Genomic DNA, 18,125 nt, shown 5'->3' on the forward strand with positions numbered 1-18,125 from the left:
ATCCTTCTGATGATCGATTATTTGAAACGTAAGGCTTAAAATCTATAAAAATAAACTATTTAAATCTAATTGAAAATAATTACTTTAAATTTAATAAACTTGAGTATTTTCATTAACTTAAACTTTAAAGATTTTTTTCCCTCTACGTTAGGAATTTAAAAAATGCAAGAAATTTACTTTATTGTTTACTGAATGTTAAAAATTTAGTTAATTTTACATAATTAAGCAATTGAGACGATTACTAAATAAATGAATTCGCGATTATCCACTATAATTTAGTAAATTCCTAGAAAATTATTTTTCCTTTTTAAAACTCATTTGCCTCATTATCTTTGCATTTAATTACAAACAACTTTAGAAGCATCAATTTTCACAAGTTCTTTCATTATTTCATTATCTAGAACAGTAACAATCTAACAAGTAATGTTCTAAACTGATTAAAAGTGCATAATTTATTCTATTATAAATCGTTAATTCTCCGTATGTTCTAATTTATTACTACTTGTGCCTATTTGAGGTTTAATTAAACAATATTTATTAAAAACACATTGCTTTTTAAACATTGCATAAAAAAAATTGATAGAATAAATAAATTAATGACACTTGTAAAAATTTGAAAACAAAAGTTTGTTTTTATACTTAATAGAAAGTTTAATTATTATTAATATTAACAGTCCACATTTAAAAATTTAAAATAAATATTCTTTGGCATTAAAAAAATTTAATATTTCGTCAGGTGATCAATATTAAAATTTTTATGTAATAAATGCTTAAGTACTGTTGAAAATCTTACTGGTGCATTTAATAAAGAACTTTTTAGCAATTTTTTTAAAACATTAAATGCATCTTTTATAGGTTTTTATAAAGTTTTGAATTATTTCCAAGAATTTTTTCTGAATTGGATCTGTTTTCAGAAAAGATTACATGGCAACAAGAACGAGTTCTGAACATCTTTCACGAGAACTCCATCTTGAAGTCAAACTTTTTAAATACTGCAATATCGTCTGAGGAATGACAAAACTTTTTAATTATTGAATCAATACGATGACAATAAATAATAATAAAAAAATATAGGGTGGGGCTAAAAAGTCCCTGACACATTGGTTTCTTTTATAAGACTCAGCGTAGAAAAGAAAAATATAAAAGGCAAAAGTAGTAAAGTTTTATTCGTTGAGACTTTTCTACGGCAGAAAATGTTAAACAATAAAAACTTATAACATTTTAAAATGTATTAAGGCCACACTGTACTTGAAACGATTTCAGTTCTGAATCAATTAACATTATTTCAATTACAACGGAGGTAATACTGTTTTAATGTTTATTGAAAAACAATCTTACGAGTTAATTGTCATTAATTTTAACATATTTAAACATTTTAAAACACATTAAAATATATATAAATTACATTAGCAAGCATTTTCTATTTGGACACCAGATTTTAAAACGTTCTTAATTTTATATTAGAGCTAGAAATACTAGATATTTTACAATATAATAATATATTTCGTTTTGTACTGTTATTATTTGTAAGATTTGGTTTAATTTAATTTAAATTAATTTATTGAAATTTTCACAAAGGTTATTTTGATTTCTTCTTAATAAAATGATACGATGTTTGGCATCTTAAATTCAGCCCTTACTCCATTATCAATTTCACGATTAAACATATTTTGAAGCAATAACTAATCAAAACTAATCGTTAATTTTAGTATTATTATTCTCTCATTTTCTGAAATTCCGTATAATGAAATAAAATCAAACCTTTCACTTTTACGAAAAAGATTCAAAATACTATATAACTTATATATTTTATTCTATAAAACTTTAATTTATTAATTAATTTTTTGAATTTTTTGAAACAGAAGGAATAAATAAAACAGAATAAAAGCTTGTTTTATTTGAGAAATAATGGCTTTTTTTACCCATTTCACAAATATTATCTATATATGTTGCGTTATATATTAATATATAGATATATTTTATGTCTGTTATGATATATTCTGAAATGATTATAAGAAGATTTCAATCAGATATTTGGGATTCAATTTAGCATTTTTGCTAATGCTAATGCAAATTACAAAGCTGTAATTTGCTAATGCAGCATAAAGATATAATAAAAAATTATTTCTTATAAATATTTTCAAGCTGTTTTCGTGTTCTTTTGTTATATAGAGCGGTCAACCTATTTCTTTATAAGGGGATAGGAAGGATTGCAAGGGCGTATCCACGAGGATGCTTATGATGCCACAGCACCTCCTTGATATTAAAGCAACCAGTTTTGTTATTTTTAAAATGGGTGGTTAACCTTTTAAATCACGGCCAAATAAAATGTGAAAATTTATGTAGGGGAGCCAAATTTTCTAGGTTTTTAGGATTTATAACCGACTGGATCAACAAGTCGATTGAGATCGACCAATTGATTGAAAATAACGGCGAAAACGGTCGAGAAGGACGTAAACAAAAAATAATATATCGGACAACACAAAGAATTGGTGTACAATAAAAATTTATAATAGTATAGTTAGGTTTATTGTATATTATTTTGCAGACCATTTACTATATGTATGTTTCAAAATACATATAGTTTATGCAGCACCCATATTCTCAACATCCTTAATACGTTACTGAAGAGTTAAGATTATTGAAATAAAAACTCATCAAAATAAAAAATAAAAACTTTTTTTCCTGATTTCTTCCTAAAATAATTTTTATGGAAGTTAATAATATTATATAATTTTTTTCGTCTTATTTGATTTAATATTTTAACAGTATCTTGCATCTTGAACTTTGGCGGACAACTTATAAATAATTAAGAGAAAAAGATTTAACTATTCATAGATCGGGTTGTGATACGGGCCATACATCATATAGCAAACCATACAGTCAGTTTTTTTTCTGCTGTTATAGTAGTAGAACGTGACTCGCAATGAGATCAGTCAATACAAAGGAAATATAGGAAACGATTTTTTCTCGAACTAACCACAAAAATCACGAGAGTTTATATCCAATATCATTTAGCGATGATTTTCAATTTGGAATGTATATTATACATTTTGAAAAATTATGAAGTTTGATCACGTATACTTTAAAATATTCATCTGTATGTTAGGGAATTTATTGCTGTTTTATTCGCAACGTTAAACGTTTAGAAAATTTTAAGGTAATGAATATAAGACTAATTTTACTTTATTTTTTTAAAATCGAATTATACCTATTTTGGGATTAGGATGGCCAGTCTGTTGCTCTGGAGGACCCAAATATTTTTAAACATACAAATCAGAATTTTAACACAGTTCTATAAATAAATGCTTAAAAGCGCAAAGTTTGTAATATGGTAAATATTGGTAAATTCGTGATAAAATTAATTATTCTTTAATTATCGGACATATATTTCGTAAATGGAAATGTTAACTATACTATTAAAGGGACCATACTCTCAAGATAACAACATTGCTTTTTGTCATTGATTGGACTGCAATTTGAAATAAAATTGTGGACCTATAAATTCCCACTGTCGTACGTCTGTCCGCCTGCTTTTTCTTAATCTCGACAATGGAGTTAGACAAAATCTAAGACCAGATATGGAAACCTTTGGGGACAGGAGGCATCGATTACTAACTTCCGATGCAAACCGGATGTCACGTTATTTCAATTCAAAATTGTTCCCCTGAAAGCAGTTAATGGAAGACCGGCACAACTCTATTGTTAAAGGAAAAGTATGATGTACAGGAGCAAGACACTACTAATTTGAGGTGGAGAGCATATATTTTAAATTAAATGAATTAATAATATGATTAAAAGTTGCAGCCCGGCTTTGTGACAATGCCACAATAAAGAATTCCTCGTATGGTTTCCATCCTCGCGGCTTTAAAAAGTTTATCTTTTTCATATTGACGCTATTTCGATGGCATCTCGAGTAGTAATTTCGTAATAAAGTGGTTATTTTGTCGTACCTCCTTTTGGACTTAAAAATATATAAAAGAAACACAGGATATATTCAACTAACATCATAAGTTACACATATTATTATTTTTACTTTTCTAATAGACAATAATTAATTATTGAATAGTCATTGTGTTTGATATGTCTAGAATTTCACAGCGAAAGCTAAGAATGTTGTCCAAATAGCTAAGGAAATTTAAACTCACAATACAGTTTAAAAAATAACAACACCATATTTAAATATATCTAAATATACAGTTTTTAATTTATTGAAATATCAAAGAATAATTCACTTACCAACAAAATTTAAGATAAAACTAGTCTCCTTCAACACTTCGAAGATAATCCAATTTTTTCTTCTAACAATAGAAATCTTTATGCTAACATTTGTAAAATGACAATTTACTCAAACGAACAAAAGTTTCGAATTTAATATATTCCACGCTGTCTGCGAGCAAAATTTCAAATTTCACCTTACGTTACTTATTTGATGAAGATGAATTTAAAAAGTATCACGGAATTACTAATGTTTACCCTAATTATTAAATATAAAATATTATATTTTAACCATTTCATTTTGATATTTTTAAGCAATGTTTTTCTCTAAGTATTCCTCGTTAAAAATTCAAATCGTTGGAGAAAACTTTCTTTTTTAAAGAGAATAAAGAATTCAAAATATTTCTTAACTCAGCATATGTTTTATTACTTCCGTTTTAATTTAATGAACAATAATGAATCGTAATTTGCTTCGCTAGTACTGAATGACAGCAAAATAATTAAGATGTTAAGTTTTCAGTTAAATCTTTCAATGCAACAATTAAGTGTTTCTCTTTTAAAATCAGTATCTTAATTATTTTACTGTCCTTTATAAACGTATCAAACTACGATTCATTACTGTTCATTAATTAAATAATTTTTACATTGAATAATTGTTACAAATTATTAAAAATTTTGCACTATTAACCATATATTTATAATAAAACTATATTAACCATATATTTATAATATAACTATATTAATAATAAAAAATATTCATCATATTTCAATAATATATCATTTTTAACTTTGGTAAATTTTCTGAATATAACTATCTTAGTAGGTCAGTGTGTGTGTTGGTTACACGGGGGAAATTACGCTGTTCCTTAATTTAAGCATACAGGGAACAAATTTGCAGAAATGGAGCAAATATTCCATCAGCAATAAAATCGTTTCCGGTTAATTTTTCTGTTTTGTAAATCGTATAAACAATCGAACATGCTGAATTGGTTTTGCTTACGAAAGGTATTCGCCACCAATCAGAACAAATGCCTTTCAGTCCGCATTGTTGGATGACTCCTAAACTACTGGTTGGTAGATTATGTGGAGGAGTCATCCAACAATGCGGACTGAAAGGCATTTGTTCTGAACAACGAATTTCTTGTTGCAAGAGAGATGAGAAAAATTACAACTACGAATTTTTACTTTATTACACTTATGCAACATGTCCAGAAATTAAGTTCCCATTGGCTAGAAAGGAATGGACACTTTATTTGAACTTACATTTATTGTCATAAGAAAATACAGTTATAGCTATTTTGCATCATATTTACCTTTGAGGTCCAGACATTCATCATATTCAAGGAAGTTTCTGTTTCTTTCTAATCAATTGGAACCTAATTTCTGGACAGCCACATATGGATTTTTTTATTATTATTTTTTTTCAATAAGTAAATGTTGGATAGAAGATAGCAAGTTAGGATACAAAATAACTTGTTATGATCAGCCGCTATTTTATTTTAGTGACATTTATTTTCGTTTGTGTTTGATTGGTTATTCTGTTCATACTTAGCGAAATGGATTTTAGACTGCTACTTTTCTGGAGTTAGAAAATGCCAATTATTTTTGACCGATCCTAATACATAAAAATAAATAAACGAAAAATTTTAAGTGATATTAAAAACTATTACAATTAAATAAAATTTTTGAGAACCAAACTAGTTAAATGAAAAAATCACTTTTTGCATTCTGTTTTCGCTTTCGTTGCCGAATGGTCTCGTGAATTGGATTGGATTGTTTGTATACGGCAATACGACACATAAACGATCAGCTGGAGGGAAATGCCTCCGGGGAGGACTTTCTATGGGAAACTGGTCCCTATTTAGATGTTACAAAAGTGAAGAAAATCCGAAAAACTTCATGCGGATAGCCCGTCGGCAAGCACGAACCAACGACTAACTAACAGTTTTCAGTTGTTTTATCCGCTGGGTCACCGGTGGGCGACAAGGCTGTGTGAATTGTGAATTAAGCTTTACAGATTTAGTGATTGTAAGATGAAGACAGTTTTGATTTGTTTCTCGATTTCAATGGATTTTAATTTTCTTCATGAAATAAGCCACTAAAATTTTACCAAAAAAAAAGTGATAAAGTGTATTCTCGTTGACATTAATTATGAAGATTTTTATTTTTTATTTTAGAATAAGACTTTTAAATTATTTGGAGATGCGTGAAAAATAATAGCGTGAATACTTTTTCTGCGTTCAATAAATAAATGGCATGAGCTAATGATGGATTACCAATGAGAAGATCTGTTCGAATTTTCTCACATTGTCTGTTAAAATTACACTAAATAATTACTTGCAGTTAATATAAAAATTAACAATTTCTGGTATCTTGGTAGTTTATATCTGGATAAAATGTATTATAACAGAAATTAAAATTTATTAAGGAAAATAAATCTAAACATTTTTATAAATTAAAGTAGATTTGTAAATTATATTTAGATTAATTTACATTGTGCATAGAAATTCATAAATCGATATTTTTTACATTTTCTCTCTGACAACAATTCTTTAAATAAATGGATATTAAATTAAATCTGCGATGTTAAGGCAATTATTAATGAGTCGCGTGTAATAAATTCATGTTTTTTTTTAAAAAAAATACCGTTTGGATAAATTTGAAAATTCTATCTTAAATAAATAATTTACGATGATAAATCTTTCCTTTTCTTGAAAATTTATGAGTCGCGATATTCTTATGCGTGATTTGATTTTTAACTTTAAAATATAGACATTTTTTAAAATTAAAAATAAAATATAATTAATTGAACATCATAGAAAACTTCTTGGAGATCAGCTGAAGAAAAATTGACAAGGTTAGAAGAATCCCGAAATTTCCAGAATTTCTATAATTTTTAATTGATGCATCAGTTACTAACTTATGTACTGTACTTACTTTACACAAAAAAACGTTGGATGTTTTATTTATTTTTATTTAAAATTTTTAAAGAAGAAAACACTGAATACATTGAATATTTGTAAAAAAAAAAAAAAAAAAAAATTACAGGTACTTGTATAACTCTTGGTTCAAATCAGATGACAGAGAGATACAAGAGTGAATACAGTATCTATATTCACTCTTGTACATTTGAAAAATTGTAGGTAAATGTATTCCATTGGCTAAGAACACATTGAGCTTTTTTGATTGCTGTTTGTTAATGAAGTGTTGGGTCTGTCTGCAACAAATAAGTAAAAGACATTCAACTGTCGAATAATACAGTTGAAAGCGGATATCTGATATGACGGAGGATACAAAAACTCAAGTCTGAAAAAATTAAAATTGTTTGCACTTGAACTTAATGAAGTCTGTACTATTAAATACAAGTCTGTTTTAAAAAAAATGTGCGATGATGTAGGCTCTGATCGCCAGTTTTTTTTTTCATTTGGAAGTTCGTTGGCTGTTTCACGGTAAAGTTTTCAAGAAGTTATATGAACTCTGAAATGAAATTAAGCTGTTTCTATTTGAAAAAAAAGTGGCCTGTCCCATTATTTCCAAGATAAGAAATAGATAGCCAGGCTGACAAATCTCAGCGACACATTTTCTTACATAAACGAGCTGAATTAAACTTTAAGGTTCGAATACAACAATATTTAATGCTTGGAATAAGATCGAATTATTCGAAAATCGAGTCCTAGGCTTAATATAATTGCAGAAAGCAACAATGAAACGTTTCAGTCGTATTCAGATTATATTATGGAAGCAAATATTTTCTATTCACAGAATTCGGTTTCTGATAGCAATGCAGGTTCACTTGAAGATGATGATGTCATTCGAAAAGTATTATCCCAAATATGAGGATCCTCAAAAGTAAAATATACAGATTGTGCACTACTCTGTTGAACACAGAAAGACAGCCCTTTCTCATGAAAAAACCTTTCAACCGATTGAGTTATCGTCGGACAAAGGACAGGAAAGTGTTTTCAATTCTATGAATAATTTAAAATTCTGGATAAGATTTAAAAATTAATATCCAAATTTACATGAAATAGCAACGAGATTTCTTTTTTGTTTTTCAATTACATATCTTTTCGAAACTGCATTTTCTGCCATGATTGTGCTTACAACGAAACAGAAAAACTGCCTGCAGCTTTCTGACTGTCTCCATTTCGCTATTACTTCAATTCAGCCTGGAACTAGTAAGACCAACAGTCTCACTAGCCTAACTAAAACCTTCAAATATTAATTTGCAATAAAAGAAACTAAACTTAACTCTTTTAATAACTTATAATTGCTGTGTTAAAGTACTGCGTTTTTAAATTTAAAATATTAATTAGTGTTGGAACTATTGCTTAAAATCGAGAGATTCCCACATTTTTATTTTTAAATTACATAATTGTATATAAAAATATTTGGCGTGTGTATGTGATAGTATTTTGCTGACAAGCTGACATCCTTTTGCTGTTTCCCCTGCTCAGTTGATTTCTATGGTAAGTTACAATGAATAAATATTTTTTTCATTGCCTTTTTTTCTTCAAACTAATATAGTAATATCATTAAAATCAATTTTATGCTGAATATTATTATTAAATTTTTGGTGATCAGAATTGAAAATGTCTATGGAAATAAGCACAAATTAATGTTAGCTTGAGGAAACTATAATATGCTACAAAATTTCATTAGTCCAGTGAGTGTTAACTATGAGGACTATTTCAATAAAAATAATTACTCAATGATATAGTCCACTATTTGCTACTTGTAGCAAAAATGAATCATGTATCATGTAACAGCTTCATTTCTCGTCTCTACACGTGTAGTGTTGTAGTTCTATAGGCAGCACTGATGCTGATTATAACGATAATCAGTAGTACACTCTAAAACAATATTCTTGTTAATGGAACAAATTTCTTTCTTCAAAATTCAAGCAGCACGTGGAAGGAACTTTAAAATGTCACTAGTTGAAGCTTGTGGTAATGTGGCACTTCCACATCCAACGGTAGTTCGGTGGTATTCACAATCTGTAAGGGCCGTTCCAGTACCAAGTGGCAGAGCAAATCTGGTCCTCTTGTTAGTGCCATCGACATACAATCGTCCACCGACATTGAAGAAATAACCATTTCACTCACTAATTCTTCGCACGTCCACCAGCGATCTTTTTGCAAAATGCTCCAGTTTGTAGACATGTTCTTGGCTAACGGCACTAAAAGGCTGACTAGTGAATCTATTCTGAGCTCTTCTGATAACTCACGAAAGCGATACACAATACATTCGATAAGTCTCCTTAGCAAAAGACAGTTAAGCAACCTTAGACAAATCGCTATTCTCTGCTTCACGATAAATAGGTTTCGCTACGGGTAATCGGTTAAGATGTGTCTCGGTTTCATTCTAGCGATAGCTTTAACCAACCACAATTTAGTTAACATCGTCTTTTTGTCACGTGACCGCAATCCTCCGTTTTCAAAGGAAGCACGTGTTTTTTGTATTTCAGCGTTAGCTAAACTTTTTTTTGTGTGTGTTAAAATGTAATCAAAGAAGGAGCAACGCAGCCAGTGAACTACATGTTGTCAATTCGAGATATTAGTTAAAACACCTCGGTTTTATCTTTTCTCATAATTCATTGCATAAATGTAATAGTGATGGCTTCAGAAGACGATAAAGTTTTTAAAGCGTGTATCAATCAGCTGAAAAGCATTATATTGAAGATGAAACAGATTCGCGACGTCGAATGCTAATTTTCTCTCTCTCCAATTGCTCGTGAAGTAATATCATCCTCATACCTAATGTCGCCACGTTATTTTTACTTTCATTACGTTCCTAACGGCACCTCGAGAATGATCGATAAGAAAAGCTTAGTTATCGCTCTTGGCTATCGGAATTGAAAACAAAACGTACGGCACAGAACAGAATTTTCACAGTTGATTAAACGCCAATCATGCGGTTCCGATAAAAATTGGTTTTCGTCGTATTCGTTAGCTTAACGATACAACTCAGAATCCCAGATCCATTCTGCCACTCGGTATTGAAACTGCCTTTACAGACAACGAACATCACCAAACCATTTTTGGATATGAAAGCGTCATATCATCACAAGCTTCAACAAGTCCTTTTTGACATTTATAGGCAGTGTTTCTTCTGCACTATCTAAAATGCAGAAAATTCCAGAGGAGGACAAAAGGACCAAATTCTTCTGGGTCCGAAAGAAGTAGGAGCCTATACATAACTGTTCTTTTGTTTACTTTCTTTACTTAATATAATGATTTGCTACAGAGCTCCAATACGTATTTTGCCTTGGCTCTATTAATTTAAAATGCATTTCAATTTTCAGATTAAGAGTAATAAGTAACTATACAAGCATATTTGCATTGCTTGTCCAATTATGCTAAAATCCATTAAACACAGTAACACTATCTATTGATTTTCATTTTTTAGATCCTCAATATGGTAATAAAAGGTTCAAAAAGTAACTTTACAGTGAATTTGTTGAACTTTTTGATATTATTGTGATGTTGAGAATCTTAAAATGAAAACCAACATTAGGTAATGTGAGTACAGTTACTGTGTTCAATGGATTTTAACATAATTTTATTATTATTATAACACAAATATCGGTTTATAAGGCAGCTGCAATTTATCTATATTTTAAAAATTTTAATTTTAAAATCAATACTTTAAACTGATATATTGATAGTTTGATATCGTAAAGTTCAAAATAGAATATGTAATCTGGCTGAAGAAGGCAAAAAAATTAATTATATCAACACCTGAATTTTTTGCCGAGCATAAATTAGTTTATTTCTCAAACGTTTTCAACCTACTTATTATAGGCATCTTCAGGCTTACAATTACCATTCCAAAATGGCAAAAAAAAAAAAAAAAAAAAAAAAATTGGCACCCACAAACATTATTTCTACTCACATGTCCTACTTAGATTCGGCTTCCTGTCGAACTCGATATCGGGCGGCGACATTTTTATAAAACTCTTTCTGCCCTGTGAGCATTAAGAGGGTCTCTTTTAGAGAGTCCATTATGGGTTCCGTACGGGCCCACATTAGGGCGCAACATATCTGGACGAACAACCACCTGAAAAATTTCTGAGGGTTTTTTGCCCATCCGGATTCGATCCTGGGTCCCTAAAGCAGTATGCGGTCATTTTGATGGTCGGCCATCCGGCCATCTCGCGGCGACATTAATCACCATACACTTGGTGTTAGAGTGGAATAAATTATTTAAGAGTTGTATAACTGTTAGGTAATTTGATACACAGAGATATTTCATTAAAGTGATAATAAAACAGTTATTTATTGTTACATCGTCACAATGCTGGGCTACTCTCCACCTCAAATTAGTAATATCTTGCTCCTGTACATCATAGTTTACTTTTAGCAGTAGAGTCGTGCTGGTCATCTATTAACTGCTTTCAAGGATTTTGAATTGAAATAACTTGACTTCCAGTTCATCGAAAGTTCATATATAGGTAATCGGGGTGACCTGCCCCTAAGGTTTCTATATCTCGTCTCGGATTTCATCTATTTAATTCCCTTCTCGAGATTAAGAAAAGACAGACGGACAGACCGACGACAGTGGAAATTTATAGGTCTACAATTTTTTCAAATTGCAGCCCAGTGAGAAGCAATGCATGTTAGGCTTACAGTGTGTGACTGATGGATGGAAAGACCAAACTCTAGCGGACTCAATGGCGAAAGATAATTTTTATTTATACCCATAGAGTCCCAGTCTCATTATTTAAAATTGGCATACTGTGTACATACAGTGCGTACATAAGTAAGTACAGTACATATATACATACAAATGTAGATTATATATTTATTATGTGGAAAAAAATGTAACATATTAGTTGTCATATATTAAATAGTAAGCAGTATATGTATTATATATATTTCAATATGAATTCAATATATTAATTTTATAATAGGTAATATAATATTTTTTTTGCAAATTTGAAAAAAAAGAAAAATATGTAAGAGAGTAAAAAATATGAGTTTTTAAGTAAGAAACATCATTTTATAGCTATATTTTTGGAAATATTAATTTTTTCAAATGTTATTATGCTATATTCTATTAGAAGAGTTTAATTCAATATTTAATTATTAATAATTATTGATTAATTTTCAGATGATACAGAATAATTATACTTTTAAGAGTCTTTGGCTTCTAATTTTTACAGAAAAGAAGAAATTCAAAGCAAACTTTATATGACAGTGAATTTCAATATCCAATTATATTACATTATAATTTTATATTAATACAAAGTTAATAAAGCCCAGAATATACATTGTTGCATATTAGAATAACAATTTTCTAATTTACTAATATTATTACTTAGTATAGACAAAAATATAACAAAAGTATGAAATATTAAAACGTTGATTAATAATAATATTGATAATTGAATCAATTATTGAACTTTTATTTTCATATCTTCTTTATAAAAGTGTAGTCTTTTAAGAGTAAGTAAATAAATTTGTTATTTGACATATGTGCAAATATTACTCCAGATAAGTTTACCCATGTCAAAAATTCTATTATAAACAACTTTTTTCTAAAAACAAATAATTTGTAAAAAAATATAGGCTTTTGAGTACAATGATCATATTTATAAAATTAAAATTATGCATAAGAATTTAAATATTTAACTGAAATAAGTGAGATTTGCATCATATTTCTGATGCTTGATACGAGATTTGTGGTTAGAAAGATTTAAGTTACAATAAATATGGAGCTTATATTAAATACTGTATATAAGATATTCAAAATTAGTTTTTGTTAACATATATTTTAAAATACTTGTGTACAGTACATATAGATTTAAATACATATATTATATAGTATATAATTATCCTGTAGCATATATAGTATATATATATATATATATACTATATATACTATATATACATATATACATATATATATATTTGAGATTTTTATTAATCTCAATTAATTTGTAACATAAAATTATAAGAAATTCATAGTTTAATAGATTTTAAAGTCATTAAATTCTAAACGTACAATTGTTTCATTGCATGATTTTTAATACATAATTTATATTAAACAAACTCTTGTTAAATTTTAATAATTGTTAAATATGTTATAGAAAGATTTGAGTAAGTTGTTATAAGAATAAAATTCGAATGTAATTAATTAAAACTTAAAGTTAACCTGAAAGTTATAAAAATAACTTCCAGAAGCCGAAAAAATTGCATTTTCATAAAATCTAAATGATTTTTTTAAAAAATCATTTAGATTTTATAAATTTAAATTTATAAAATCTAAAAGACAAATTTAAATCATTTTTTAAAAAATCATTTAAAAGTTTATAGACAATTAAAATTGTCTATAAACTTTTAAAATTAATTTCAAATTATTTCTTTTAAAAAAATATCAATAAACATTACACAATTAAATGTATATATTTAGTTAAACAACTACAAATTAATTAATAAAATCTCAAAGGATTAAATTATTTCATTCCTTTAAATTTTATTACAGTTTATCTGTTTAATTATATATAAATTTAATTTGTTTCTTGTCATTACCATAACAAAATTAAAATATTTATAATTAAAGTTATAAACATATTGCAGTTGAAGAAAATACTTATTTACTATTATTAGTCGTTTTTTTTTTTCTAAGAACGAAAAACAAAACACTGCAAATATATAAATATACCATTTAGAAATTACACTTTTATTATATATTAAAACGTCTTATATACTTTTTCAACGGATTTTATCATTTTTATATTCATCTTCTTCCCACAGATGGAAAAAATTTACGTGACGTCAACATCGTAGACCACAAAATAGGCGTGTGTGACGTCATAGACTTTTAGCTGTGTTCGCTATCGGAACGGAAGGGAGTGTGGATTAAGTGCATGCGCCATGGAAAAGTCAAGTGACACTTCCTGTAACTTTCTGGACTTCAACAATAGAATGTCGAAGGTAAAGAAGGTATTGGACGATGCCAAAGAGCATAATAATCCCGAGATCGATCTGGTCGACAAAGGAATTAATTCGTTGGAAGAGATACCAGGACTCCGTGAGTACTCGCTGTAATAATATACCACTTACCAAATTAGGAATGTTGTTTTTTTTCTTTTTTTTCTTGGACCGGTTTAGCGCATGACGCCGAGCAGAGGTGTTGCTCCCCTTCTCACACATGCACCTGCTTATTTATGAACCCGCCAAGGTTCGAATCGAAGTGTTTTCACTTTGATTAATCGTTTATTTCGATTGTTATCGGCAAAGTTATCCGAATGAAATTGATTAAATTTTATTTACAGGTGTTTTAAAAAGTATTATTACGTAAACTGTAACTGCTGTTGTTTTCAGTACTTTGAGATGACTTGAATAATAATAATTTGAGGAAATTTCTGTTTCCAAATATAAATTTTAGTAATGTTAAATTGCAAAATATACCCTTACATATTAATTTTTTATAAATATTTTTCTATTTAGTCAAAATATAAATGCAATAACTCTACAACCTTATCAATTATTGAAAATATAAAAAGTATAAAATTGTAAATAACAACATCTAAATATTATCTGTTTAATTAAGTAAAATTATTATTGTTAATTCTACTAAAATAATTTTAAAATATTCCTAGTAGAGTTCTATAAATATGATGGTTTTAATCAGAATTAATGTTATAAATAAATAGGCTCTTATTTATTTTTTTACTTTAAATACCTCTAAAAGTGATATTTAGCAGTTTTTATTGGCCTAGAATTGAACTACGTAGTGAAATTCTTACCTAATTACAATGATTAGAGAAGTATGACAATAAAAAAAAAACTGAAATATTTTTTAAATTAATTTAAATAATTTAAAAAGTTAATATTGATTTTTTTTGTTATTTAATGAAGATAATATTTAACTCAGACAATCAAAAATAAATTAATAAATGCCATTTTTTAAATTTATTTCATAATTGAAGTTTATCGTAATGATTAGAAATTAATTTCGGTATTATCTAAGTGAATATTTTATTTGGCATTAATTCACTATTATTTATAAATAGTAATTAGGCTTTCGATTTTATAATGTTTGTTTATTCTGGAGACAGATTCAAAATAGAAATTTTTTAAATTCATTTGGTTAAACTAAGTCTATATTTAAAGAAAAATTATTATAATGAATAAATTATCCATTATCTAAATACGAAGATAAAAATTTAATGTATTAAACATCATTAACCAATTCATTTTTTTATTGTACAGTATAAATGTAGATTAAAGTTTATAGTAAATAGAAATATACAAAATTAAAATAAAATTGACTCTAGTTAGAAATGATATTTTACTTGAAAAGTACTTTAAAACTTTTAAATTTGAATTGCTTAAATTTAAAAGTTTTTAAAACAATTGGTTAGTTTAAAATTTAAAAATATTCTAAACCATTTGAAAAGTATAAAAATAAAACACAGAAAGAGAAACATAAATATAAGAGTTACAAATTCTCTAGCAAGTGGTTGGAAGATTTTATTTAGATTAATAATGGCGTAATTATAATAACCTGGTCTAAAGATTTACGCTTTAATTTGTTATATTTTATGATATTTATTTTGATATTTTTCAAATGGATCAGAATATTCTTAGTTTGAATTGTTCAAATTGTTATTTGAATTTAAGTGATTGAAGAATTTGAAGAATTGTAATCTGATGATGATCATTAAGAGATTGAAAAAATTCATTTGTTTATTAAACATATTGCTGGAGTTTAGGCTGATTCATAACCAGTTCTTGATTTATTAAGATTCAAAGTATTGGGTTTACTTTAATAAAAATGATTATGTAACATTATAACTATAAAAGAAAGTTAATGTTAAATAGTTAACTTTTATGTAAATTAATTCTTAATATTTCCCAATTAATTTACTATGTAAAAGTGTAAATCAGTTACTTTTATATAAAAGATTAATTAATACTCATGAATAAAATTGAAGAAATATGTGAATTTATATTTCTTACTAACTTGTGTAAATTAATAAATTCAGTTGTTTATTAATTCTAAACTAGTTTCAAACTCATATTTTAAAGATATGATTGAAATCCATCTATTGATATTTTAAAAGTTGAATATAATGTAGATTCAAGATTTTTTAAAATAAAAATTATTAAATATTTAATTTTATTGAAAATATAGTACTAAAACTTTAGGCTTATTACTTGAAAGAAGTAGCATTTTTGTCCAGAACTTTTAAGAATTAACTTTAGCTGATTCATGTCTAAATCAACCAGAAACATTTACAACATATACTGTATTTTACGGACTATAAGACGCATCTTAATTTTTAAGCAATTTTTTTTAAAAAAATACCTATAAGACGCTACAGACTATAAGACACACCTGAATTTTGGAGGCAATTTTTCGAAGAAAAAAGTGCGTCTTATAGTCCGTAAAATACGGTATATGCATCAGTTTAGCAGCAAAATATATTGATAATACTTTATTTAATTCCAAAAATTTATCATAAAATTCAAAGAAAAATTACATTGTTTATATTATAACAGTCTTCTTCTCAAACTTACTGGGGTGAGTAAATAATCACTAACAAAACCTTTTTAACCAGTAATTGAACTTCAATTACTGGTTTTTTCTGAAAATTACAACATTTTTTAATATTTATCAATAATTCATTAAATGTTACTACCATAAAAACTTGCATAATTTTAACTGATTAGCTTTAATTAATTGACTTATTGAAAATGCATTAATGAAAGCTTAATAAAACAAAGTTTTGTAAATAACTGCAGTGAAATCAATTGGTTACTTTTTTCTTTTTGTATGAAATATTACAGTTTTTCTATTTATTCACAGCTTGACTATTAATATTTTTTGCTTCATTACACATGTAATGTGCCATTGTGTCAATACAAATTTGCTTTGCCTTTATATTTATGTATTGATTATCTGTTAAATAAATATATTCAAAAACATATTCAATATTCAATTATATTCATTATTACTGAATATCAATAAAATTTAAAAATTTTATCGATTTTATCTCAAAAACTAATTGAATCTTGCCAATTACAGCTATTAAATGTTTAGGTTAATGTTCATTTGTAATTTTTTTTCTTAAAATTAAAATGGTATATTCTAATTAGAAGAAAAAAACCAAATTAGAAATTAATAATAAATGCGTTTTCATGATTTTGTCAAATTAACAGCTTAATAGATTTTTAACTGGAAACTAAAAGCCTTTGTCATTATGATAAGATTTTATTGTAAAATATTGTACATTAGATACTACTAAATAAATAAATATGTATATATAATTATTTTAGGTATTTAAATGATATATGCATTCTGTTTCATACTTACTCAATAGACTTTTTAGAATAGTTAGCATCAATAGGCTTTTTAAGATTGTGAAATCAAAATGTCCATTATATATCTATGTGGTAAGTAAGAGAGATAATAACAAGGTCATGTAAACATATTTATTTAGAAAACATTATTATATAAATCTAAAAACCATAAAAACAAATATAGAATTAGTATTGTTTGGACCAAAATGAGTAAAACGAACAATATTTGAACATATATTGCTTTTTCAAAGATTTAAAACTATTCAAAACTATTATTATAGATTATATTACTATTTATTCACCATATACTCTGTATTGTAATATTATATCAAAACTGCAATATATGGTTTGGAAATTTGATAATTAAATCAACGAGTAAAACAAAAGTTCAAAGCATTTGGAATGGAATAGAATAGCTTTAGAGTAAACAAAACACATTAAATTCTGTATTAAATGGCCATAGTAGATTGGCATATTCTTGAACTTATCCACAAAATGCAAATCATATGATGCATACACATCCTTTACATACCAATCTCATAGATTTACATTGCTGAATCAAATGGTAAATCTGAGGGCAACAGATTTTGTGGC

General features: G+C 27.0%; 1 protein-coding gene across 1 annotated transcript in view; it reads left to right on the forward strand.

Moving 5' to 3' along the window:
• The first annotated feature begins 14,029 nt into the window (after positions 1–14,029).
• ics (ras suppressor protein 1) overlaps positions 14,030–18,125 on the forward strand; it is a 37,425-nt gene continuing 33,329 nt past the window's right edge. The window contains exon 1 of the mRNA XM_067283098.1: positions 14,030–14,253. Coding sequence (XP_067139199.1) covers positions 14,097–14,253 — 157 coding nt within the window. The 5' untranslated portion in view covers positions 14,030–14,096. The remainder of the gene's footprint in view (positions 14,254–18,125) is intronic.

The sequence above is a fragment of the Centruroides vittatus genome, unplaced genomic scaffold (assembly GCF_030686945.1).
Source record: "Centruroides vittatus isolate TY-2023 unplaced genomic scaffold, ASM3068694v2 contig_976, whole genome shotgun sequence".
NCBI lineage: Eukaryota > Metazoa > Arthropoda > Arachnida > Scorpiones > Buthidae > Centruroides > Centruroides vittatus.